The sequence below is a fragment of the Lynx canadensis genome, chromosome C1 (assembly GCF_007474595.2).
Source record: "Lynx canadensis isolate LIC74 chromosome C1, mLynCan4.pri.v2, whole genome shotgun sequence".
Taxonomy (NCBI): domain Eukaryota; kingdom Metazoa; phylum Chordata; class Mammalia; order Carnivora; family Felidae; genus Lynx; species Lynx canadensis.
Window position 1 is genome coordinate 2,794,053 of NC_044310.1, and position 26,063 is coordinate 2,820,115.

Here is a 26,063-nt window from a genome sequence, read left to right on the forward strand (position 1 = left end):
CTAACGGACGGCCATCAGAGACCCCCTCAAAAGCCGGAGTTTGTTGGGGAGTCCAGGATGACAATTTCCTGAATTAATTGTTCCGGGCCCTCCTGCTCAGCCTGCGCCAGGACGCGGCAGGCGTGGGCTCCCACGTTGAAGCAGACTCAGGTGTGATTCCGGGCTCCCTTCCTCCGAAGAGGGAACAGGTGTCCCGGCTTTGCTGTTTTCCTTCCCCCATTATGAGCCTTTGGCTTCTCTCCATGTCTTGGGGAGTCGTGCCGCCCCCACTTCCCATCCTGGATGGCAGGTAAAGGTCTGGGGTGCTTTGATTAGAGAATAGTAAAGCTCAGTACAACATTGAGCAGAGAGCCTGGGGGAGCGCTCCTCTGGGGTTCCCCGCCTCCTCCGCCAGATGCTCGCACCACCCTCCCCCTGTGGGTCAGCAGCACGCTCCTTGGATTGATTTAGCTCAGGCATGAATGATGCATGTCTTGGAGTTTCCAGAACACCGGGATGGAGCACTGAGGGTGGGGATGGAAGGTCCTCTCCGAAAGGTGCGAGGGAGGCGTGCCCTCTGCGTTCGGCTTTGAGTCCAAGGTAGGCAGATCATTTGGGGATCTCTGGGAAGTCTGGCCAGCAGAGGCCACTGAGTAGCGGGAAACACACTCTTGTGCAGAGGGTCCTCCTCCCAAGTCCCTCCCTGCTGGGTGAGTGGCCTTCCTAGGTGTCCAGCTGTGACTTGAGCGCCCGTGGAGAGAAGGAGGGTTTGGAATCGGGCCGAGCTGAGTCTGAACACGGGCTCTGCTCCTTTGGGGACTACAGGTGACCTGGACAAGCCTCACTGTCCCCCACCGTAAGGTGAAGGTGGCAAAATCTACCGTGTGACTTTCCTGGGGCCTCCAGGAAATGAGTGGTACTGAAAACAACAGAAATTTATCGCCTCCCAGTCTGGAGACCGGGAGTCTCAAATCCAGCTGTGCATAGGGCTGTGCTGCCTGCGTAGGCCCTGGGGGAGGATGCTTCCTGCCTCTTCAAGTGCTGGGGCTCCAGTGGCTCTGGGCTCGGGACCCCATCACTCCAAGCTCTGCCCCATTTTTTGCGTGGACTTCCCCCTCCCCCGTCTCTGTGCGCCCCGGTCCCCCTCTTGGTTCCGCCTCTCGTTGGATTTAGGACCCACCCTAAGTCCAGGATAATGGAGGTCTTTAACTCATTATGTCTCCCAAGTCTCTCTTTCCAAATAAGGTCACATTCAGAGGTGCAGGGAGTTAGGACTCCGGCATATCTCGGCGGGCTGCTCTCCGTCCTGCTACACGTACTTTGTGAGATTATTTTTTTCCACATTTTATTTATTTTTAATCAGGGGAGGGGCAGAGAGAGAGAGGGAGACAGAGGGTCCAAAGCAGGCTCTGTGTTGTCAGCACAGAGCCTGACACGGGGCTTGATCTCACGAACCGTGAGATCACGACCAGAGCCGAAATCAAGAGTTGGACAGACGCTCAACCGACCGAGCCACCCAGGCACCCCCACTTTGTAGGAATATTATTGTAGGACAGGCAATACCGTGTGTAACAGGCCTGCCCCGGCACCTGGCTTGTAGCAATGGCCTGACAGGTGGTGGCCGGCCGTCGTCATCCGCGGAAGGACCCGAATGTCCAGCACTGACCGCCCCCAGTCTGCTCCGAAGCCGGTTTCACACCGTGGCTGAGAATTCGTTGTGTGGCTCAAGATGATAACAGTCACGTTTAGTACAGGCTACTTGCACTGCACTCTGTTCTTTCAAATTTCCGTTCTCTGGTGGGCACCAGCTGGGACGGTGCTTCTGCAGAAGGCCCACCAGGCTTTAGGTTCCCCTGTTCGCTTGGTTGTCCTCAGCGTGGCCTCTGGAAATGCACCCTTCCCTGAGAAATCGCCTGCCCCACATTGGGATTTTAGTTGATGAGGCGGCTGGTGACCTTTGGTGTCTCAGGTGAGACAACGGTGCATCACTGGTCACTGCACGCTGCAGTGGGAAGGTGCCGGGTCGCCGTGGTCCCTGCGCCTGCTGGATGGTACAGAGGGTGCAAACCGCCTGCAAGGAACCCTTGCTCCACAAGGCAGGTGGGTGGGCCAGGCCGTGCTGGTGGGAGACTGTGCTGGTCCAGCCCACGGCTCTGCCACAGAAGACCCCTTCCCTGAAGGTTCAGCTGTCTGACCCCATGGAATCCCAACTTTACTGTTAGTGTAGCTCCTTGGGGCTGTTGGGCTCAACAGAAATTGTGCTCAACTGTCTAGAGGCCGGGAGTCTGGGACCCAGGTGTGGACAGGGCCATGGGGAGGATCCTTCCCACCTCTTCCACTCCCAGGGGTTCCTGAGAGTCACCTGGACCTCTGCCTCTGTTGCCACGTGGCCTCTACCTTCTGTGTGCGTTTCTGTGTGCCCCCCCTTCTTATAGGGACACTGGTCAGCTTGCCTCAGTATGACGTCACCTTAACTAATCACGTCTGTGCGACCCTGTGCACAAGTAGGGTCACATTCTGAGGTTCTGGGGTTGTGACTCCAGCCTGTCTCTTGGGGGGGCACTTTTAGTTTCTAAACCCTTGCACATGCCAAGCCCCCACCCCCACCCCTGCGTTCAGCCTCGAAAGGTCCTGGCATTTCAGTCCCGTTGACTTTGTATCCCTGCTGGGTTGTGAAGAACCAGGGAGCAGCCGACGGGGTGCCCCCGGGCCCCACGGGCCCCACACGTCTGCCTCGCACGGGACATGAGTCAAGCGCCACCTTCGAGCCGTGCGGGGCTTTGCGCCACAGAGACGCCTTGGAGAAGTCACCTTGTCTTGGAACCTTGGTCTTTTTATCTGCAAATCTGAGATAACATCTGACTTGCCACCCGCTGGGCCTGTGCAGCGTGGGGGCAGGGACACTGCAAGCCCAGGGCGTGGGCCTCACAGGCCGCAGGTGCTTCTGTTCATTTGCACCTGCCCTTCTCAGAGCAAGTGCTCGGAGGACAGTTGACCGGGAGGGAGGCTGTGTGGGAGGTGCGAGCAGCGAAGGGGCGCTGCAGGTAGAATGAAGGGATTGGTGTGTCTGCTCCTCCACCAGGAACATGCACAGAGGGACGCAGCGACCGGGACACTGGAGGTGTGCAGGGCCCCCGCACGTAGGGGAGGGCGTGTGCGTGTGTGGGTTCTGTTTGCCAGTGTGTGTCCACATGCGTGCACCAGAGGAGATGGGAGGTGTGGAGGCATTTCACGATGCCCTCGAGACCTCTGAGCTACACAAGGGCCTAGGAGGTGACCAACAGGACCTGACGGGTGACCTTGCCACCCTCATAACTCTTTTAAAAATGGGTTTTGAGCCTGAGGGAGCGGTGTGCCTGGCAGTCACTGCCCTTACACACAGAATGCCATCCTTCACCAGAGCAGGACCAGCGGGTCCCCTAAGCATGGGGCTGATGTGGGGCACGTGCCATGGCGGGGGGCACCGCAAACCCCAGACATCTCCTGTGAGACCCCTTCGTCCTCCACCCCCATGGGGGGACACTGCAGTCACCTCAGGAGGAGGGTGAGGTGGACCCCTGTTTGGTCTGATTGGACTAGAGAAGAAGGGATCTAACCTTCCGAGAGAGGGAAAGAGGGAAAGAGAGAGAGACAGAGAAGAGCGATGTGGGTGTTCATCTCCAACAACACCATCCAGTGTCCCAGGGAGAGGGTGACGGTTCAGATGGGGTGGCCAAGAGACAGGGACGAGAACCCCACCACCCTGATCCAGACTTGGGGGGGGGGGTGAGTGAGGCAGTGGTCATTCTTGCTGATTCCTGTTGCAGAATCCAAGATGTGGAGTGGTCAGCCAACCTCCCTGCCTGGGGTCGCCAAGCCGGTGGTGACTGGGCCACTTCTGGAACCCGCCTCGGTGGCCCGAGCCCAGCTCTCCGTTGCCCTGGGCGCTCCCACTGCCAGGGACTCCTGCGGGGCCTGCCTGGGCCGGTGCACCTCCCACACCACCCTTTCTTCCTTGTCATGATCGTTTCTTCTTCACCTCCATCCGGAGATAGTATCACGGTTTCCGGATCTGGCAGAGCTCTTTGTGGCCTGGGGAGGGTTTGGGCATCTTGGTCCAGCGCAGCCTGGAGCACATGGGTGACTGTGAAGGAGCACTCTGATCCCCTACAGTTCCGGAACGTGGGCTATATGATGAGCCTGGGGGCAGCGCTCTCTGCCTCGGTGCGGGGGCCTCTCTGCCCAGCCCACAGCTGGGGTGTGCCACAGCCCTCATGGTGTGCACGTTCTGCTGGGGACCTCTTCCCTGGTTTTACCCAGGACCCGGCTCATGTCACCCGAAGACGAGAGATCTAGTGAACACACCAGATGATAGCGTTTTGTGCGAGAGGACAGAATGCAGTGGAGACAAAAGCCAAGGGAAAAAGCATCCCTGCTCTTTGCAATGTGTGTTTCCATTTCAGGAATGATGAGAGCGGGTCACGGAGCACTGACTCATGGCCAGACCTGGGCAGACGCCCAATGCACAGGTACCTCTGAACACAGAGGCTGAGGGGCTGGCCGGGGTGGGGGTGGGGGCCTGGCTCCTGGACTGGGCCTCCTGCTCACCCCCCTGTCCTAATGCCACCAGACACCCTCCAGGCCATACACCTGCCAGCTCCCTGGATGGTGATGGCGCTGCCCACAGTGAGACAGGGAAAGTTAGCCAGGGAAGCCGCTGTGCAGAGTACAGGGCTCGGTGCATGGAGGAAATCATCACAGATACACGAGAGGGGTAAAGCCGAGCGTGTCCTGAAAGGAGGGGCTGAAAGGAGGAGGGACCACTGGCGACATCCACGAGGATGGAAGGACAAGGAAGGAACAGGTTTGCTTTGTGCTTAGGGGTGCAGTGACCCCAGGGCAAGATCCCAACAGACAGGACGGTGAGAACGGAAGATGCCGTGGGCACGGTCAGGGTGGAGATGGTAACCATGGCTCTGAGAGTTGATGGGATTGCCTGGGCGGGGGGAGTGCAGCGCAATTGCTGTGAACCCCGTGTCTGCCGCCCTGCGGAGCTAGGAAGGCCGAGGGTCCACCTGGCACAAAGCAGGTGCTGAACAAACAGGATTATTATGTCGCAGGGTGTAACTCAGATACATAAGCGGAGCTTAACACAGCTTGTGCGTGGAGTCCTCGGAGACGGTGATTTCCATTCGTTCTTTGCTTCTCAGCGACACCCCTCGCATCAGGACCCAGGATCTTCTTGTTGCTCTGAATCCCTTCAGCCAGTAAGAAACGATCTTGACTTCCCACGCCTTCTTCCCACACATCTCCGCCCAATTACGCTGTCACCTCAATGATTTATTCCTCTTACAGGGAGTTTGCCTCTCAAAAGACGTCTATAAAACCAGGACCAAAATGGTGAATTCAAGGCGTCAGAGGCGGCCTGGAGCCCCAGGACGTGGCAGGTCTTGGGGAGCCCATGGAGACACATCCTGATGCAGAAGAGACCGTGTGTCCCATTTTGCGTGGGCCTCATCATGCTCCTGTGGTTCCTTACCATGTGGCCCTTATTCCGGCCACCAGACAGGTCCCACCCAGGGCCTCTCCTGATGGTATGTCCCTCCTCTGAAGAGTCTAGCTGGAGCCCATCACAGACCTCCTCCTCAGGCAGAATCTTACGTCGTTGCTGCTGGAAAGGCCCGACTGTGCTGATCAACCCAAAGGTTTTCAAAGTCCTTTCTAGTGAAATCTTGTACCCCCAGTACAGAGAACAGGTTGAAGGAGGACAGCACAGGAAGGAGAGAGAGAGAGAGGCCCTCGGGCCCTCCTCGATTCTCCTCCAGCCCCTGAAGGTACAGTGTCCAGGCTCAGCAACCGATGTAGACTCAGGTCCTCATTACACAAGTGGGGAGAGCAGGACTGAGAAAGGAAGAAACCCCAGCTGCCCAGGGCCAGTCCCACCGGAATTAGCGGGAACAGATTCTATTTGCTTCAAAAATACCCACGTGTTTTATTTGTATGCACACATATGAATTATTCACGTACGTGATCTGTACATAAGATATTAGTGTTTATACGCATCGCCGTTCCCTCCGGAAAGTCTGTCTTGTAACCTGTTCTCTTTACTATATTAACCACCTGTAATTTTGGAGTTGGCACCTGATAACACAAATATCTAGATATTCTGTGAGACCATTGCTTGTGTCTGTTGTGTCCTTCCTCTTGGATTTTACTCTTTGGTGCTGTCCTCTGGTGTGCCTGGTAAACTCGCGTTCAGTGCTGGACATTGTGATTGAGAAGCGGTGGACAGGATTTGATCTGAGGTGGGCGCAAATCAAAAGGGTCGTATTTCATAGCGCGTGAAGATGAGTTGCAATTCGAATGTCAGTGGCCACAGGCGGAGTCTTCCTGGGACACGGCTGCACCTGTTTCTTTGCCTGTGTCTGTGTCAGCTTTGGAGATGAGACCCTATCAGCCTCCAAGCCTAAACCGCTAACCCCTGGTGCTTCACAGGAAACGTCTGGGACTCCTGCCCCCGAGGCCACCCCTCAGCCACCTCGGCTGAGATCATGAGGACTGGAAGCTAGGTTTCCGTCTTTCTGGAAGGCCCGTCCCCCTCGGAAGGCTTCAGCCCCCATTTCTGTCTGCAGCCTACACACGCCTCCTTGACTCCAAACGGCTGTCATCTTGGAGGTGGGACAACAACGCCTCTTCTGTTCTCCAAACTCGCAGGGAGTTCCTGGCTTCTGATTCCCCAGACTGAGGTGGTTTCTGCTTGTTCTCTTTGGTGGGGCCTCAGTCTTGGGCTTTGAAAGGCCGTCTTGCAATCATGGGTTCAAATGTCATCAGGACCACACGTCAAAGCAAAGGGCAGCTGTTCCCCAGCCTCCGTCTCCCACCACGTGCCACCCCTCCCCTGCACCTCCCACCCCTCAGGCCCTCCTCCCTGCTCTCCTGGCATTGCGGGGACCAGTGCCCGGAGCCACCACTGCCTGGGCCTATCCTGTCCTGCCCTTCCCAGCTGTCCGGACAGGTCGCCCTGCCTTGGAGCTGGGGTGGGTGGGGACAGTAGTGACTCTTAAGTGCCCCCTCCTGGTGGGAGAAGGGGGTCAGACAACTTCCTGAGGGCAGTGGGCTGGCCATGCGGGACCCCTGGGTGGGGGAGGGGGTATTTGGGCCTGTTGAATACACGTATTTGTCTGTTTATTGTTTTTAATAAAATGGTAGTTAGCAGCATGCAACCGGTGGCCGCCATTGGGATTAACGATATTCCCCAGCAGGAAGCTTTTAAAAAGTGCTCAGAGCACCCCTGCGGGAAGCTGGTGGACTTCTCTCCCACACTCCCCGCCCCATCCAAATTGCATTGCAATTTCCTCAAACTTCAGGGCTTCGCAGTGATTTTAATGGAACGCAGGGATAGCCGTCTCCCTCCCGCTGGCTCCGTTGACATTGTCAGTGAATTTTGAAGGCAGAGCTGATGGCCAGCTGAGCGCTGGGCTCTGTCTGCAAGCTGCACTGTGCTCTGAAGGGACGTGGCAGGACCCTCCCTCCCTTCCTGCCCCTTGGGCTCGGTTCAACCCTAAAGGCCTGACTCTGAGCTCGCCGAGTCCCTGGAAGGCAGCTGTTGACGGGCTTCCCCAGCTCCGCCAGCGTGCAGACGAGCGGTGGCCACCACAGGGCCCTGCAGCAAATGCCAGCCGAGGTCAGGGGCTTGGCTGCGCAGGAAGCCGCTCGGCGGTGGCCGGAGCTCCACACAGCGAGTCCAGGACCAGTGCTCCCCAGATGGTCCGGGTGGTGCTCGTAGCCCTCGTAGGTCGTGGACAGCCCTCCTCTGACTTCCGATCGCCAAAGCAGAGGCTTGTCCGAGCCTGTGTGCTGCAGAATTCCATGGGGACCAGGTTCCGCCTGGGGTTCAGACACGCACGTGATGCAAGAGGAGGGCGCCTGTTTTGGCTTGTACGGGGGGGTGCTGGGTCAAACCAACTTTAGGACACAGGCTTCTTTAGCAGACAGTTCTCAAGCTCGTGTGTCAGGGGCCTCTAGCGGGGAGCTCAGCTTCCCGCACGGAGCCCCCGGTTCCAACGACAGCACAAAACTCTCGCTTTGGAATGCTGAGAAGCGTCTTTGGGGAGGGCCGTGGTCTGCATCCCCCTTAGCCCCTGCGGGTGGGTGCCTTCCGCTGCCCACAGACACCTCCCGAAACTCTTCTCTTCTACAGAGCAAACCCAGTCTGTCCCGTATCCCTTCTGCGTCCTGTGTGCCAGAACTCAGTTTCCAAGGGGAGACCCTGGGACCGTGGCTCGTATGTGAGTAGCTGCTCAGGGACATGGCGACAGAGTGAGTGAGATGTGGCGCCTGCTAACGTCTGACACCCTGAGCTCTCTGGACCTGAAGCCGCCCTGCCCCGCAGGGAGTGGTCATCTCCTGTATTGTGTCCTGGGGCCTCCCTGGCAGTCTCCTGTGACCCTGGACCGTGCGGTTCCTTCTCTTTGCCTGGAAGACCGCCCTCCCCCTTCACTGAGAGTATCAGTTAGCTACCGTCCCAGCAACGAACAGCACCAAACTCAGGGTGTAAACCTGCTGCGTCTGGGCCCCGGCACATTCTCCTGGTGACAGCAAACGTGTGAACGAGCCTGTGCCCCAGGCACGGCCCAGAGGCGACTGCTGGGGCAGGTCACCCCCTCCTTGGGTGGGGGACACTGCAAAGTGATGCAGCCAGGAGTGTGGCCGGAGGCCGGGGTGAAGACTTGGGGCCCCCGGGTGTCTTGCCTGATTGCCTCCATCCTGGGCCATCATGGTACCTCTTGCCATTGAAGCCTTTGTCACAGACACAATGCACGTTTACTCCCGAGCGTGATGGTTGGCGCCTGCCCCTCCAGCCCCTAGACTGCGACATGCACGTGGTGGGCACCGGGCTGCAGCTTAGTGTCTAGCCTGTGTCTGCACATAGTAGGTCCTCAGCTGTTGAACGAACACGTAACACTGTCACTTTTCCATCATGTGACATCGGGGGCAGTCAGACCCAGCCTGGGGACGAGGGAGGATAGGGCGGCTGTCTGAGGTCCTTGTGGGCACAGCAGAGACACGTCCCCTCTGCCTCACTCTTCCTGAAGGGCACACTGACGTGCCTCTGCTCCACGACAGCACGGCTCCCCTGGGACGGCCCTCAGGAGTGACCCCGGTGGGTAGGGGCAGCTTCCACCAGAAATCAGGTTCTCAGGGCTGCATCCAAACACTGCTTTTTTCTGCCCAAGACCCCCCGGACAGGAGCCGCGATGGCACCTGCTCTGCCCCGGGCGCCGGGCGGGGGCATCCTGTGTGTCCTCTTTGGCCTCCAGACGGCTCAGGAGGCAGGTGGCTCAGAGCCTCAGATCCGTGCTGGGGCAGAACGCGAGGGAGCCCGCTCTAGGCGCGGCCGAGCTCATGGTGACGTCTGTGACCGTCCCATGGTTCTGTCCTCACCTGTGACACACCGACAGGTGAGGGTCTTCTCGCCAGGGTCCGCCTCCGCTACCTGGCCGGCATCTGGGAACCGCTTCCTCGGCCCTTGTGTCTCTGCCTGCAGGCCCGAGAGGACTTGCCAGGCTCTGCCCTGCCCCTGCGGCTGCTAGACAGCATCTCTGTCCTGGGCCACAGTCAACATGCTGAGATGCCGCTGAGAATCAGGAGGAGACAAGTGCACAAGCCACGGGAAGTGGATACCCTCCAGTCTGGGCCCTGTCCTTCGGGCTTGGGTAGGCGTCTGGGGGCACAGGGAACGTACTTTTAAAGAGATCCCCAACTAGAAAGATTAGCAGGACTCAGGCCTCCAGGACCAGCCTCTGGGTGGGAATCTGGCCATGGTGCGCCTGCTGGGCTTTCCGATACACAGTAGGCATCGGTCCGTCCCTTTATCTAGAATGCACGTAGCAGGCACCCGCTCCAGGCCACGCACGGAGCTGGTACGCCCAGCACCAGCCGTCCCGCACCAGGAAGGCGGCCTGAGCCTCTGCCCACACTCCACGTAAGTGACGCTCAGCAGGGCGAGAGCCACTGCCCTCCGCACACGCACTGAGCGCCAGCTCCCAATCCAGAGCTCCACGGCGGTGCTGGCGCGTCCTCTGGGGGACGGGAATATCCAGGTCGCACGGCGAGGATGCTCTGAGAGGGACGGCAGCCAGGTTTTGCGGGGGAGCGCGTGCTGTTTGCTTGGCGGTTCGATCCATTCACCACTGTATGGGCTAAATGCGGACTCCGTCCCGGTGGCGGGTGCCAGTGGCCCTGGTGACCAATCCAGCCACAGACTCCGCAGCTGACTCGTGGGCCCCAGAGCCCGGGCCACCAGGCCCACGGCGGTGAACCGTGGCTGCTCTCCTCACAGAAGCGCCTCTGCTGGTCTGGGGTTGGCTGATGGGCACCACGGGGGCGTCCCTCCCCAGCCCCCGACCTCTCGTTAGCGAGGAGCGATGCTGGCTTCCCCCTGCACCCTCCTTCCTCACCGCCGTCCTTTGCTGAGATGGCCCAGTGCTCTTGGGAGCTAAGTCCAGGAAGTGGGTCGTTTCCATGTTGGCTACTGAGCTCAAAGCTGAGTATCAGCTGCTTCTGTTTTTGAATGAGATGAGCAGTGAGTTCAGTGTGTGCGTGCAAGCCTGTGTGTGCGTGTGTGTGCATGCATGGGGTGCCTGTGTGCGTGCAAGCCTGTGTGTGCGTGCATGTGGTGCCTGTGTGTGTGCAAGCCTGTGTGTGCGTGTGTGTGCACGCATGGGGTGCCTGTGTGCGTGCAAGCCTGTGTGTGCCCATGCACCATGCACCCTGGGAGGCACTGGCAAACAAGGCTGGGGAGAGGGCAGAGAGAGGCGGGTTGGAGAAGCTGCGATGCTCATGCTTTGAAAGCCTCCCTGAGGTTGGGAATCTCAACCTCTGTGCGGAGGGAGTTGTGTTTCCCTCGGGACTGGCCTTTCTGCTCAGAAACACTGCCTGTGAGTGAGCAGGTCTGAGCCGGCCTCTGAGGCCCCAGAGCCCAAGGCGGGAGGCACGTTTCCTGGGCCAGGATTCAGCATCCTGGTCACTGCTGCGCAGTGAAGGGGAGTCAGAGGGACCAGATGGATGGGGCCTGGCCTCCCGGCGTAACCCCTTCTTGGAGCTGGTAAATTAGCTCAGAGATGCTTATCCAGCCTGTGCTGTCCTCCACGAGGGGCCCCTGTGCGTGGGGTCCTACGGCGGGAGAGGCCCTGAGACCAGGGGTGGGCAGGGGCATGGAAGGCCAGCCCTCATTCTCCCTAGCCTCCCTCGCCCCCGTCCTCGCCGGTCACACACAGCAGCATCCACTGTGGAGTTCTCGGGGGCCTTCTAGGGCAGGGGTCCCCAACTCTTTCCTAAAGGGACCGATAGCAGCTCTTTTAGGCTTCCAGGCCACACGACTGGACCCCGTCCTGGAGGCACGGGAGCAAACTCAGACATCATGTCCAGGAATTTGATGAGGCCACGTGCCCATAAAACTTTATTGACAGACTCAGATGGTGGGGCTGGCTTCGGCCCTCAGGCCCCAGTTTTCTGACCTCTGCTTCAAGGCCTCTCTGCTCAGCGTGGTGTCCGGGACCCCAGAGAGGGGGAGACAGGCAAACCGCAGCCCCATTTGTCACCAAGCCCTGGGGGGTGGGGTTCGTGTGTGTGCAGGGAGGAGGAGCACGGCTCGCGGCCACACGGGGAAGACTCCTGCTGTGAGCCTACTGTGCGCCAGCCACACGGCTAACGGTGTTCCAGCATCCTCTGAATTAACTCTGCTGGGAGAGAATCATGAGGCCAAGCAAGTATGTGAACCTCTAGGGCCGCCAGGGAGAAGCCCACGGCGGTTGGCGGGGGGGGTGGTGCTCAGAGCAATGGAAATTTGTTCTCTCGAGGTTCTGGAGGCCTGAAGCCAAAACTAAGACTCCAGTAGGGCCGCGCCTTCTCTGAAGGTTCTAGAAGAGGGTCCTATGTGTCTCCTCCAGCTTCTCCTGGTTGCTGTCAGCCATGGGCTCCTGACTCTGGACTCCTGACCCCTCTGCCCTCTACGTCGCTGTCATGTGGAGTTTTTCCATGGCTCTCTGTGCCCTCTTCGGCGTTTTTGAAAGACACCAGCCATTGCATTGACCGCCCACCCTAAATCCAGGATGATTTCGTTTCAAGATCCTGAAGTAATTAACTAAATCTACAAAGACTCTATTTCCAAATGAGGTTATATTCTGAGGTTGCACAAGTGCACATGAATTTGGGGTGAGGGACCAGGCTGCTTGCCCTGGGTCTTGTGACACTGTCCATCTCACTACAGAGGGACCAGGCTGCTTGTCCTGGGTCCTGACTCTCAGGTGCCAGCACCAGCTGTCTTGGGGCTGGCTGAAGTCCGCTGTCTGGTGGATCAAACAGCTTTGAGAAGTGCAGCCAGGGCCTCCGTGGCTCTGCCTGACCACCCCCCACCCCCGCCCCACCCGAGGCTCCTGGGCCTCCACAAAGCACAAAGCATTTCAGCTCAGGTGTATTCGGTCCCCAGGGCCGTCATAACAACATACCTGAGTGGGTGGAGGAAACAGCAGGGTTTTACTGCCTTAGACTTCGGGAGGCCAGAGGTTGAGAGCAGGGCCGTGCTCCCTCCGAAGGTTCCAGGGGAGGATATCCCAGCCTCCGTCCCGGCTTCTGGTGGTTCATGGGCCCTGACGGCGGGAATCCAGCCTTGTCCCTGTGTGCGTGTCTGTCTCCAAATCCCCCCTTTTTATCAGGACACTAGTCATATTGGGTTAGGACCACTGACCCCAGTGTGCCCTCATCTTAACTAAGTACGTCTGCGATGACCCTGTTTCCAAATAAGGTCACGTTCTGAGGCACCAGCAGGTAGGGCTTGCACATATGAGTTCTGGGGAGACACAGCTCAATCCATAAAATGAGGACACCACTGGAAGTGAATGGGCTTTCCCAGCCTCTCTGCCCACCACATCCCACCCTTTCCGTGGACTCCAGTGTGTTTGTTGGAGTCTGGACCCAGAGGCTGTGTGATCTTTTTGGCCCCCGGCTCCCTCTGTCTCCCCACGGTGCTCTGAAATTCAGGGGAGTCTTCAAATGCAGAGAAAGTTTCCTCGTGTGAGGAATTTGCTCCTCGATGTAGCTGACCTGTGGATGGGACAGCTTTAGTTGAGCCTGATGGCAGGAGACCAAACCCAATTTGGGGGACCCTAGCCAGTGGGGTGTGCATGCTGATGCCTAGGCTCTCCCTAGATCATAGCAGCATGGCCATTGGCCATCCCCCGTGGGGAAAGAGCCAGTGTCCTCCAGCGGGCTGTGCAGGAGAGCAGCTAAAGGCATGGGTCCCAGACCAGGCCTGCTGGGGTTTGAGTCACGGGTTTGCTGGGTCTTAGCTGTATGTGCACTAAAGGATTAGCTTTGCTCAAAGGAGTGACCTTGACCCCAGCTCCTGGGAGGTCACCGTAAGCCTTCCAAATGTCTTCCCTGATAAGAATGTCCTGGTTTACCAGATAGCCTGCACTAATAATGTGGTTTACGGTGGGGGCCTTGGGTTACAGGGTGTCGGCTCGTCGGGCCGGCCACGACTACATGACCAAGCCACTGCACAGACTGGACACTCAGGCTCAGGGGGCTTCCCGGGCTGGCGACACTCTGCGCGTGTTGTCGGGCATCGTCACTGGTGGGAGGTAGGGCTGCCCACGTTCCTCTGCTGGGAGGGGACGGCTGTGGGCTCCTGCCTGGCCTCTCCTGGACTCTGCCCCCTGCCCCCTCCTCATTGCTGATCTTAGTCTGTGGGTTTTTTCCCACTGTAGTAAACCAAAGCTGAGTGTTAATGCTTCGTTCAGTTCTGTGAGTCCTTTGAGTGAATTTGTGAACCTGAGAGTGGTCTTGGGGACCTCTCAGATTACACTGTGCCACCTTGACAAGGTCCCCCAACCTCCCTGTAGAAGTGGGGAACATCTCTGCACCCACCTCATGGGTTGTGGGAGCTGTGCGTGAATGATTCACTGAGAACACCGCCAGGCATCCACCGCCACTGAGGAGCGTGACGAGGTGGGTTCACCCACAGCAGACGCCAGAGGGCAGTTCCGCACATCCTCCCCCAGCCTCACCGTTGCTACTGGGAGGGAAGTACCTGAGGGAGAATGGGGACATCGTGATGGGCAAAGGGCCACATCTCACCTTTGTGGCTACGTGGGGTGTGGTCGGGACATTTCTGACCCACTCACGAGGGGCCGCCACAGCAATGGTGTCCCAGCAAGTCAGTTTGGAGGGTGTGACCATCCAGGGTTCATATGGGGGACACCTGTTTCCTGGTGTCATTCATGCATTTCTTCCTTTAGTGAGTAAACTCAGCACCTTTGACATTTTGGGCCAGATCGTCCCTTCTTATGGGATCATCCTGTGCTCTGTAGGACATCTGCCAGCATCTCCGGTGTCTATCCGCTAGATGCCAGTAGGACCGACCCCTCACCTCCGTGTGACAACCAAAACCGTCTCCGGCTGTGGCCAGATGTCCCGGCTGAGGACAAACTGACTTGGGTCCTTTGATTCCTCGAGGACTTGCCTCCGCCCTGTTATCGTGAGGTGTTAGCACAGCCATTTCCAGAGGCGGACTCTGTTCTCTTTAGGCGGTGGTCCTGCTCGCGGCTGGAGAGAATTTCAATGAGAGGCAGCTTGCTTTCCACAGGGTCTTGGCTGGAGGCCCCCTCATCGCCCACCGTGTGGACACACTGCGGGGGCCACTCAGAAAACGGCACACCCCCTGGTGTCCTTGCCACAAAAGCTGGTAGCCTTGTTTTTCTGGACCATCCTGGTTTGGGAAGATGCATTTCCCCTCAGCAGCCTTCCCCGCCCCGTCAGGTGGCCAGGTGCTTCAGAATGAGCCCAAACCCTAGAGCGCCTGCTCCTCAAGAAAGCTGGGCCGGCCTCTCCCCCATCCTGCAGGGGATGCTCTGAGTGTCCCCGTATTCCCAGAGACTTTGTCAGAGATGTGCCGTGCACTCTGTGTTTTGCAGCCTCTGTGGAAAGGAATGGTGTTTTTGCAGTGCGATTGGCCCTTTGGAAAACCCTGTCGCCTCTCACCTGTCAAGCCCTTGAAGACAGGCGTCCCTGGATCCATTGGCCAACAGGTCTTTGTCCCCGCAGGGCAAGCGCATGAGATCCCTGTATCATAAAATGAGCTGCTGTCAGCACAGATGGGCCGTCCCTCTGCCTCAGCAAACTCCAGGGCCATCGTTCCTGCCTCCACCCAAGTGCACCAGCCGGATGTGCCCACACGCCCCTCAAGTGGTGGGAAAGAAGGCCCTCGATGGCTTTGTTTTTGTCGCGGACAGTGGCCTGTGTGCGATTCAGCTTCTATTTAATCAAAAACCCATCCAGACCTGGAGATAGATTACCAAGCCCACATCAATCTCCAGGGCCTGATCTTATTACAAAACACCACAAATATAACCATAAAAGCCCTATTGATTGATGCAGAGTTCGCTAATCCATCTGTCCCCATCCATTATTCCAGGTATAATTTTTCATTATCTGGATGGCAGCTGATTCCTAGCACATTAGTATACAGTGGCAATTACCAGGAGCAGAAAGAGCCCCTAAATTAGCAGGAACAATAACACCTGTCAGGAAGGGGAAGCAAGAACCCCCCGCACAGCACGCCGTGCACTCTGGGACCAGGTCTGAATTGCAGAGCATTTGAAGATGGATTCGATGGTGACCTTGTAAATAGAGGGGAGAAAGTCTGTGTTTTGTTGCTTTTCTGGGGGGTGGAGAGTGCACATTCCCTTAAGGTAACATCATTGTTCGCCAGATCGCAGCTTCCCTCACAGCGGGCTGTAGATACTCTACTAACTAACATTGCCCTGTCCAGGGTCAGTGGGGTTTGGGGGACAGATGTTCCTGCCTGCATTATGCAATGGCCACAAGGGACCTGACCAGAGGGGACATTATTTAAGGTGTAAGTATCGGCAGAAAGGAGTGAGGAAGGAGAGAATCGGGGGAGAGAGACTCCTAAGAACCCTGTCATTTGTGTGGGGTGAGGAAAGCCAGTAGGGAAAGGTCCCTCTCCATACACCACTTCTGTGATCTGAAGGTTCTTGTCTTTTCACAAAATGCGGCTCCTTTTCTACCCCAATGGAGGAAATGGAGACATATGGCTAAAATAATTCTGCGGGTCCTTGGAGGGACTACATTGGTAACGTTCTCCCTGAGTTTTGGTGTCCAAACACCAAGAATCCAATCTATTGAGTTCTCAAGGGAACTGTCATGCATCATGATCTGTTCTCAAGCCAACCTCACACAGACAAACCCAGCGGGGTGAAACTGGCCAGTGAAATTCTCAGAACTCAGTAAACTTTTGAAGATGGAGGAGGAAGGTTCTAGTCTTCAGAACCAAAGGATTGCCATTGGAGTCCTGGCTTTAACCAATCATTCAAAACAGGTATATATTCTCATTAATTCGTAAGACAAACCACCTTCAGCTATTCACCTAAGTTAGAGCCCAGCAAACTATATAGCCTATGAGCCAAATATGGCCGCTGCCTGTGTTTGTAAATAAAGTTTTATTGGCACACAGCCACGCCCATTGGTTGGCACATGGGCCGTGGCTGGTCTAGCCCCGTAATGGCAGGATTGGGAAGTTGCAACAGAGACCACACTTCCTGCGAAACCTAAAATATTTACTCTCTGCCCCTTTATGGCCAGACTACAGGGATTTGCACAGATGAAGGAAGGACGGCTGGCGTTTGGAGAGGACTACATAACAGGGCAGATGATTGACACGGAACCACTTCTCACACGTTGTTCTGTTCTCTTCTTAGTAGCCGACCTCCCAAAGAAAGGAAACGAGGGGAGGCATCCTTATGGATTTCTGTCTTCCAAACTGCTTCTTACAAGTGTCATTCTTGCCACATGTCAAAAGGCCTGATCCTTGTTCAGCCATCATGAGTATGGGGTCTATGGGATCGTCTTGTAGCCATTGACGTTTTGTGCATGAGCCCAGGGGCCCATTAAGACCTATGGGCCAGGCATTGAAGCAGAAGGCTGTTTGCCTTGCAAAGGCAGTATGTGAGGAGTAGTCAGATGTTTGCCTCTAGCCAATTTTATGACCAGAATGTGGCCACAGATGGGTTAGTTTGGCGTTAGATATTTTATTTTCTCTGAGGCCCTGGAGCAGAGAATTGCCTTCCATCCTGGATCTGCCAAGTGATGATGGGAAAGTCACTTTACTCCTCAGCATCAGGCTCCTCGTTGGTCAGGCAGGTGAAAAAGTGCAGGATGCTGATGGATTAAATCGATCATGTGTGAAGACTTAGCAAGGCGCCTGGCATAGAGAAGTCTTTCCAGAAAGCATAGCCATTCTATTATTGTCGTATTTTTACCCAGATGATCTGGCTGGTAATATATTAACCCATATATCATCTCTGCCAGATTTTAGTTTGGTAAGTTCTATGGAGGAATTTCACACCGAAGTCAGAAGAAAGGCCTCCAGAGCAAGGCACACCTTGGGATTATATCTTTCTCCCTGTTCCCTTCATTTTTATATTCTACTTTTCAACTATAAATGTAATGTGTCCCATAGCTACAGTTGTAAGGGACTGTGTTAGAGCATGCGTGGGGCTAGGGGTGGATGTAAAGATGATGACACCCTTTCTTAAGGGGCTTCAGGGACTTATGAGGACCTCAAGCAAAGGGCTGATCTTCTGTTCTGAGAGTCATCAGTGAGGGAGGGGGGCCCTTGAGCAACCATTTCTCCCCCAGGCTTCAGTTTCTTACATCTATCAGACTGGGAGAATCAATGCTTTCCCATCCTAACCCACAGGGGGAATGGGAGGCAGTCAAACATCTAAGATGTGGCTGGTCTTGGAACTCCTCTCTTCCAAGGACTTTATCACTGAAGATATTCAACGCAACAGAATTCCCATAGTAGGAAGACGAGAGGTCAAAATCTGGCAGTGCCCTATGCCTCCCATGGTCCTGCAGATGTTGGGGAAAGGACGGCACAGAGCTTTGCTCTTGAAAGGGCTCTCAGTGCCTCCGGCTAGGCCTCACCTGGAAGTTCAACCAGCCCCTGCTGCTCCTCTTGGCTCACCCACTCAGGGTATTCTTTTATATCACTAGCCTTCGTAAGTTGAATTCGCCTGACCTACAAGATGGAGGGTTTAGCCCAAGAAACAAAGACTCAGTTCTTGCCATGGGAGTTGGGGTGTAACCTGCCAACAAACACCTGAGAAGCTTTTTGCATGGACCCAGAGCACTTCCCAAGGGATCTATCCGTGGAGGGGATAATGAGGCTCAAGAGCCTGCCTCCACGAATGTTCTTCTCCAGGAATGTAGATTAGAGAGGTGCCAGCCTCAGTCTTGGGAGAAAGGAGACCAAGACTGAGATTAAAGAAGGTCAGAGCAAAACCAGATGAATGAAATCTGAGCTCAGAATCATATACTACTGCTCTTATTACGAGCTTTGGAGCCAATAGACCCTATGTGATCCAGGGAACTTACACAAACTGGCCCACATAGTTTTCACTTCCATGACCGATGCTGACAGTATCTACCTTTGAGAGTTGTTATCAGGAATAAATGGGATCATGCACATCTGACAGTTGCTACAACTTGTTGAGCATGCCTGAGATAATCATCACCACCATCATCACCATCATCACTCTCATCATCTCCACATTCATCACCATCATCACCACTGTCATCACCACCACCGTCATCACCACCACCATCATCATCACCACCACCATCATCATCACCACCGCCATCATCCCCATCCCCATCATCATCACCACCACCATCATCCCCATCCCCATCATCATCACCATCACCATCATCCCCATCACCACCACCATCGCCATCATCACTGTCACCACCACCATCATCATCACCATCATCACCATCACCATCATCGTCATCACTCACCATCAGCATCCTTTTCAACCCTTCCTCTGCCAACAAGGTCTCGGTTGGGTGTTGGGGAAGCTGCTGAATAGTTAGGGATTACTGGAGCTGGTGGGCATTCCATTGTTGGTGAGACAGAGGGTGGTTCCTGTGGCATAACTAGCTATCAGTTCCATTGCAAAGCTGACTTGGCAGTCTTAGATGAGAAAGTAAACTGGCCCAAAGGCTTATAGCAGGTGCCACAACTTGGGCATAGGTGTATGTTAAGCCATCGTCCAGAACGAGCAGTGAATGCTGCCACTTTAAAAACTGGACACTAGAGCAGCTCCAGGTGGGCACCATGGCCGAGCTGGTCAGAACTAACACTGCTTGGCATGCAGGAGGTGCTCAGTAACTGGTTCTCGAATCAGTGGATAAAAGAATAGATAAGGGGAAGTCCGTGACTTCCATGTACCAAATCCGTGTGCCTTCTCCAGTTTTCCTAGTGGTGCTTATCCTGTGGGCTCGGGACGGGAATCCCTCACGACAAACAGAAATATCCCGGATGATGGGCAAACGGGAGGAGAAAGCCTGTTTTCTGGTCATGCCAACTTTGAATCATTTATTAGCAATTCCCCCCACGAGGATCATATTTGGTAGAGAGGTAACATCTGTTTGCGAGACTGTGTCCTTGGGAGACCGCCAGAAAAATCTTCTACTCTGAGATCCTCCACACTGGGACACACACACGTGCTGTTCTCACCCACCCCCGCCCCCCCGGGACCTGCTGGGTCCCTCTGGGGTGATAGGTGGGCCTCTGCAGATGGACACCAGCAGTGGAGAGATGCAGGTGCTTAAACACCCAGGTGCAAGAACACAACAGGGCAAACGGGCACTTGGGTGGGGCAAGACGCTGCTGCGTGCAGGGCTCGGTGCGGAGCCCCCGGGACCTTTACGGCCTGGCTCCTCAGGTAGGGTTCTGTCTGACTGGAGGAGAACAAGGCCTCTGCACGTGGCTTTTACGGACCAGTGGAGTCTGCTGAGGTTGCCCCCAGTGTCCGTGTTCTAGGAAGGTAGTGACAGATGTGTTGTCAGGAGGAAAAGAGCCTCAGGTAGAGGACCAGAAGTGGGAGCTTTTCCTACCACCCCAGTGATCCAAGTACCCCTGAGTCTGCCGGGGGGTGCCAACCCACGTTCACTGTCCCCCACCTTCCCAACAAATCCTGGGCCGTCCTGGCTCCTCCTGCATCAGGCCAAATGCGCTGCTGCTCAGAGGTGCTGCCCCTCACCCAGGTGGGAGGAGGGGTGACAGGGGCTGGAGGAATGCGTCAGCCAGAGCCTTCCTGGGCCAGGTGGCGGGCTCGGCAGGTAGGTGCGAGAAAGGACACAGCTGCCCGCGGGCCCGGTCACAGCTGGGGGACCCAGAGAGGCCGGGGCCGGGGCCTCGCTTCCTGGACTTCAGGTGACAGCAGCGCTGGTAGCCAGGGCACCTGGGGAAGGAGAGACCTGAGTTGGCAGGAACAGGGCCCTGCCCCTGCTGGGCTCCTCTGCTCACACCCTGGTCTCACGGCTGCCCCCCACTTCCTCTCTTCCAGGTCTGGCTGTTCATCAGATCATCACCATCACTGTCTCCCTCATCATGGTCATAGCTGCTCTGATTACAACTCTTGTCTTAAAAAACTGGTAAGGCTCCTCGGCCCCTCTGGCCTGGAAATGGGGGGGTCCCCTGGGAAGTGTGCACAGAGGCTTTCCTACTTTTCAAACCCGGTCCCACATCACTGAGTTTTCATTTGGGTCAGAGAACCCGGCGCTACGCCCTGCTCCCCGTCGGCCCCAGGGCAGCCTGGCCGGCCACGGGTGCTGCGCTCCCAGATACAGCCCTTGGGGAGTGTCCCCCCTCACCGTGGTTTTCTCTGCAGAATACGGGCGAGCCCAGCCTCCGTGACGGTTTCTCAGGTGGCAGCTGTCCCTGTCTGTCTCTGCCCTCGTGTGTAAATTGCGATGTCACCCACCCGACACTGGTGGCCTGGGAGGATCTGTGCCCACCCCTCGCTGCCCCTGGCTGTCCAGGCTCAGCCGCCTTGAATCCTTCCTTCTTCTTGCCGCCGCTCTGTGTCTGCTGAACTAGGTTACTGCCTTGCTCCAGGCCGCCTGCCTTTGCCTATTTCCTCCTGGAAATTGGCCTACTTTGAGGTTGGCCTTGCTGGGTGTATGCACCTGCTACACCCCTGGGAAAATCGGGGCACTGCCGGGTGACCCTGCTGAACACACACCTCCGAGGCCCCGTGTGCCTGCAGCCTCTCCTCCAGCAAATGTGTCTCCTTTTAGCATCAGAGCTCAAAGTCCCTGGTAGAGTAACACACCCAGATAATCCCCCTGCTGCCGGCGGGTGCAGGAAATCCTACAGGGCTCATGGGTGGCAGCCGCCCCCGAGTGTCCAGACAACGGAAATTCGAGAGAAAGCCCGTCTCCAGGGTCAGCAAAGGTGGGAAGGAGGGGCTTGGCACAACCCCCAAAACCGACCTCGCGGAGAACAGTGAGGCTTCCCGAAGGCTGGCGAACCCTAGACCCCAGGCGTTTTCTGGGACTGGTGATGAGGACCGCACTCAGCTCGCCACAGGGCAGTCCTGGGCAGGGGATGGCTGGCCAGAGAAGGGACTCTGGAGCCCAGGAGCGCATGGGTGCATGGCAGGGCAAATCCCATCGACCCTCTTGACTGCCCCCAAAGGAGGCAGGACTCTGTCACCCATCGTGTGACAAACAGGTCAGCTCCCTCTTGGTTTCCCACAGTGGGGTTTAGAGCAAAGCCTCAGAGAGTCCTCCTGGGGAAGACAATCCAGGCCGTGGATGAGGGGGTTCCGTGACCTTGGGGGGGAGTCCCTTGGCTTTTGCAATTTTCTTCCTACCTTTGCTTACAGGGCGGGGCTTCTGCATCGGGAAGCAGGGCTCCTCTTGTTGGAAAACCGAGACAGGGCATGACCGTGACACTCGCCCCTCAAAGCCACTTCTTCTGCATTGGCTGTGAGCACAGCAGGGATGGGGAGATGGGGCACTGGTGCCCTGATGAGGTTCCTCCAACTGGGGGCTCCCCAAATTTCCTCCTAGCTGCCCTCCTCCGTGGGGATGGGGCTTCTACTCATCCTTCTTGTGACTTGCAAGAAGTGACTGAGAGGGTCACCAATTGTCTTCTGGGTCAGACACCTTGGCTGACAAGGGAGGGATGCCCATGTCCGTCCTTGACAGTGTTGGGAAGGCTCTGTGGACCAGAGGAGCAGGGAAGTATCCATGGGGAGTGCGGAACAGTCCTCTCCATAGACCTGGTGGCGGCAGTGAAGGATGGACGACCAGCTTTCATCCCCAACTGGGAGCTTGGGCGGGGGCAGGGCTGAAGGCACAAGGCTCCCTGTTCACTAATTCTCCCCAGAGATAGTTACATCGTCCCTTCCAGCACGAACCACCAGACCAGCCCTACCCGTACCCATTCGTGGGGAAACTGCATCCACACCACTGCCTGGGTGACATCCTTTGGCCAGACAGGGCCTCAGCTCTGGGATAACCCAGCTCAGCCACTTACCTCGTAAGCGGCCCTGCCATAATGGCCACATTTACAATTCAGATTTTATTAACGACAACAGCAACAAAAAAGGGAGAGCAAGCTGATTGTTTGATTGTGGTTGATCTTTCCGAAGAGGCTGGAAATTACCATTTAATATTAAACGACGAGTAATTAATGCCTGGAGAGGAAGGTTCCACAGTTTAGGCGCTGGGTTTGGGCACCGGCCCGCCCCGCCCCCACGTCGCCTTGGCTCTCTTCCAGCTGTGCCCAAAGCGGGAACACGCGCAGGACCAGCCACCAGCGGAAGATCAACCAGCAGGAGGAGAGCTGCCAGAACCTGACGGACTTCACCCCTGCCCGGGTGCCCAGCAGCCTGGACATCTTCACGGCCTACAACGAGACCCTCCAGTGCTCCCACGAGTGTGTGCGGACGGCTGTGCCCGTGTACGCAGACGAGACGCTGCATCCGACGGGGGAGTACAAGTCCACGTTTAACGGGAACCGGTGAGCTCAGGCCTGGGCCGGTGCTGCCGCCTCCACAGGCTCCTGGCGGGACGGTGTCGTCACAGGCGCCGTGGGTCTGTGTGGGGCAGCCGTCATGTGTCTTTGGGGGGGGGGGCTGAGCACATGCACACAGCTGGTCTAGCGGAACAAGAGGGGCGGGCTAGACATAAAGAGGTGTCTCCCCACCCAGAGACAGGACACGGCAGCATCCAGAATCCACTTCCAGACCCTACCCTTGGAGAGCGGGCAGAAGGCCTCCCCACCCCGGACAGCATGTGGTGGCAGATGAGTGGGCATCCCGCCGGCTTCACAGAGCCGGGCCTTCTGATATCAACACGTTCCCCCCCCCGCCCCCCTGTCAACACGCACCCTCTCCCGCAGCCCACCGCCAGCGTCTCAGAGCCCCCGTCAATAAAACGTCAGCAGCGCATCTAGCCAAAATATCAAACACCAACCAGACTCTGGGTTATTAAATGCTCTTTTTTTTATTAATCATGTGTAATCCTTCAAAGAAGACATGACCCTAAAACCATCCCTGGGAACATTGAAGAAACCCTTGAGTCAGCTTCCAGGGATTTATCCGGCATTAGATTAAAACATCAACAAGCTATTTTTTTAAGCGAGCATACACTTAGGCATCATTTTGTAAATAAAAAAAAAAAAAAAATTCCCAACAACTGAAAAGTCTTAGGAAGAAATGAGTAAGAAAGCAGACGGACCTGAGGGACCCCTTGTTGGCGGCAGGAAAAGCAGCTAGGAGTAAATGCCCGAGGGCCCGAAAGCCTTCCTCCCAGAGCCACGGTCAAGGAGACTGGGGTGACGTCCAGCTGTGATGCCCATGGTTAGCGGGACCTTGTCCTGGCCGTGAGAACAGGTGGGTCTTCCGGAAGCTCCTGTCTTGCACCTCTGCGTGGGAGTCCGCGATCTTCCCAATGTTCCCTGAGACGCTCCTCTCCCCGCTGAAGAGAGCAGGGCCTCAGGGGTGTCCTCTGCCCGCTGCACTTACACTCGGCGACATTGGGGGAGCTCCTTGGTTGCCTACCAGCCTTGCCGAAGGCCTCGTTCACAAAGAATTGGCAAAAGCATTTCAAAGCATTTCACCGAGTGAACATGTGTGCGTCAGTTTGTGAATCCCGGCCAACCAGAGCTTCCGTTTTGGGGAAGCGGGGATGGAGGGTCGCCGACTGGCCATCCTTGTTCCCACTGGTCCCCCTCTGGCCCTGCCCTGTCCACGTGCAGTGTGGGCGCGGCTGGCGCTCTTAGCCCTGGCTCAGAAGCGTTGGATAGAGCGGGTTCTTGCTTTTGGGCCTGAGGTCACGCTCTGCTGGGTCTCACTGGCCTTGGGAAACGATGGCTCATGTCTCAAAGGTGACGGATGACAGGAGAGCCATTTCCGGAGTCGGGCCCCCCGCGCTCCAGCATGTGCAGTAAAGTGGGTGTTATCTCTGCCCTCAGAGGCGGAGACCCTAAGCTTTGCCCTTGTCCTACCAATTAAAACACTGAAATCTAGAATGCCAGCTCCCTTCTGCACACGGATCCCTCAGGCCGTGTGTCCTCCAAGGCCTTCCTGGGCGGAAGTGAGTGTCAGCTGGCCGTTGTGGGGGGTTCCCCGTTCCTGCCGAAGACCGGTGGGGGGGTCCAAGCTGAGCATTACATCTCCTGGGTTCTTTGTGACTCAAGAAGCCGGTGATCGGCGGCGGGCCTGAGCCGGCCGGCTTGCCCGTTGTTCTGTACCGGCACACGCAAGCCCGTTTTTCTGCTCCCTGCAGACCCTCCTCTGATCGGCATCTTATTCCTGTGGCCTTTGTGTCTGAGAAATGGTTTGAAATCTCCTGCTGACTGGCCGAAGTCTTGTGTACCTCCTGGGGGCAGGGCAGACGCCATGTGTCTATTTTATGGTATGTACCTCTTTTTCTGGACGTTGACTGATTTTGTTTTTCCCCTTTGCCTCACCTTCCCCAACCCCGGGATAAGTGGGAGGCCTTCTGGACATGGCAGGTGGTGTGGCCGTCATGAATGCGAGCCGGAGGGCTGGGCTTGTGGTCTCTCTGCTTCACTTGCTAGAAATGCCCCCAGTGGAGGGGAGGGACAGACAGGCAGGGATGCGGACCAGCAGGGAAACCCGGCCGCTCAGCAGGCAGAGACCAGGGCAGCGGCCACACGGGCAGGTATCACACCTGCATCGAATGTCTGTACGTCGACGGGGGAGGGCACAAAGCAGAATTAAAATATAATTTTGGAATATAAAAATAAGAGATAAGAAGGCAAATGATAAAGGAAGCAAGCAAAGGGTTGAGACATCTACTAATTTGAAGCCAGGGACCGGCACCAAAACAGGATGAATTTTCCATGCTCTGCTGAATAGGAACATTTGGTTTGCTTTCAGTGATATTAACTTTAATGCTAACGTTAAATTGCTTTCTTCTGCACCGAATCTCCCGAACACTCGGGCTGCCGGGGGAGAAAGAGCATTTCGCCCCCATGACTGCACGCTCTCTACGCGCAGTTCAGTAGACGCAACCCGCGGGCTGGGCTCTTTGGTTTTGTCTTTCTTTTTGAGGCTGGGTTTTTCTCGTCCACAGATATTCTGTGACATCACATCCCTTCCCTGAGTAGGGGACCCAGTTTCTAGGATGGGTTATCGGGGTCTGAAAATACCGCTTCTTCCGCTCACCTCCTCACGCGGGGCTCGTGGTCAGAGTGGGCAGAAGGGCAGAGGCAGGAAGGTGTTTCCTCGGGACACACGTGTGCCCCTCCAAGAACTCGGCTGGCTGTGTGTAGACGGGGGCCTGTGGGAACCATCAGAAATAGGAGTGGGGGGGGGGGAAATCTGTGCTAATCCAGCCCTAATGAATCGAGTGTTTGCTCCAAATCAAATCTCCAACCCTCACTTCCTGTCCCGAAGCCAAAATGACCTGCTTAGCGTGATGTTCAGCCAACGGGCAAAGAAACGTAATTAGATTAGAAAAGAAAGCACCCCTCCCTTCCCCCGCCCCCCACAAACGGCCTTTGTTGAGACCGTGCTGGCAAGTTAGGGAAAGCGCAGTCTCGTCCGCGACCATTCAAGAGCCAGATGCGCCTCCGAGGCCCATCCGTCAGACGCTCATGCCTCCGTCTGCCTCGTCGTGACTCACCTCATTAAGGCCAGGGACAGAGCGCCCTTTGGAGCTCCAGGCAGGCTGGCAATGGGGAGCTGCTTCTT

General features: G+C 56.5%; 1 protein-coding gene across 1 annotated transcript in view; it reads left to right on the forward strand.

Annotated features, from left to right (window-relative positions):
- Positions 1-24,754, forward strand: part of AJAP1 (adherens junctions associated protein 1) — a 112,782-nt gene extending 88,028 nt beyond the window's left edge. The window contains exons 3-5 of the mRNA XM_032594129.1: positions 20,397-20,484; positions 22,619-22,861; positions 24,631-24,754. Of these exons, the coding sequence (XP_032450020.1) occupies positions 20,397-20,484; positions 22,619-22,861; positions 24,631-24,700 (401 nt within the window). The 3' untranslated portion in view covers positions 24,701-24,754. The remainder of the gene's footprint in view (positions 1-20,396; positions 20,485-22,618; positions 22,862-24,630) is intronic.
- The last annotated feature ends 1,309 nt before the right edge of the window (positions 24,755-26,063 follow it).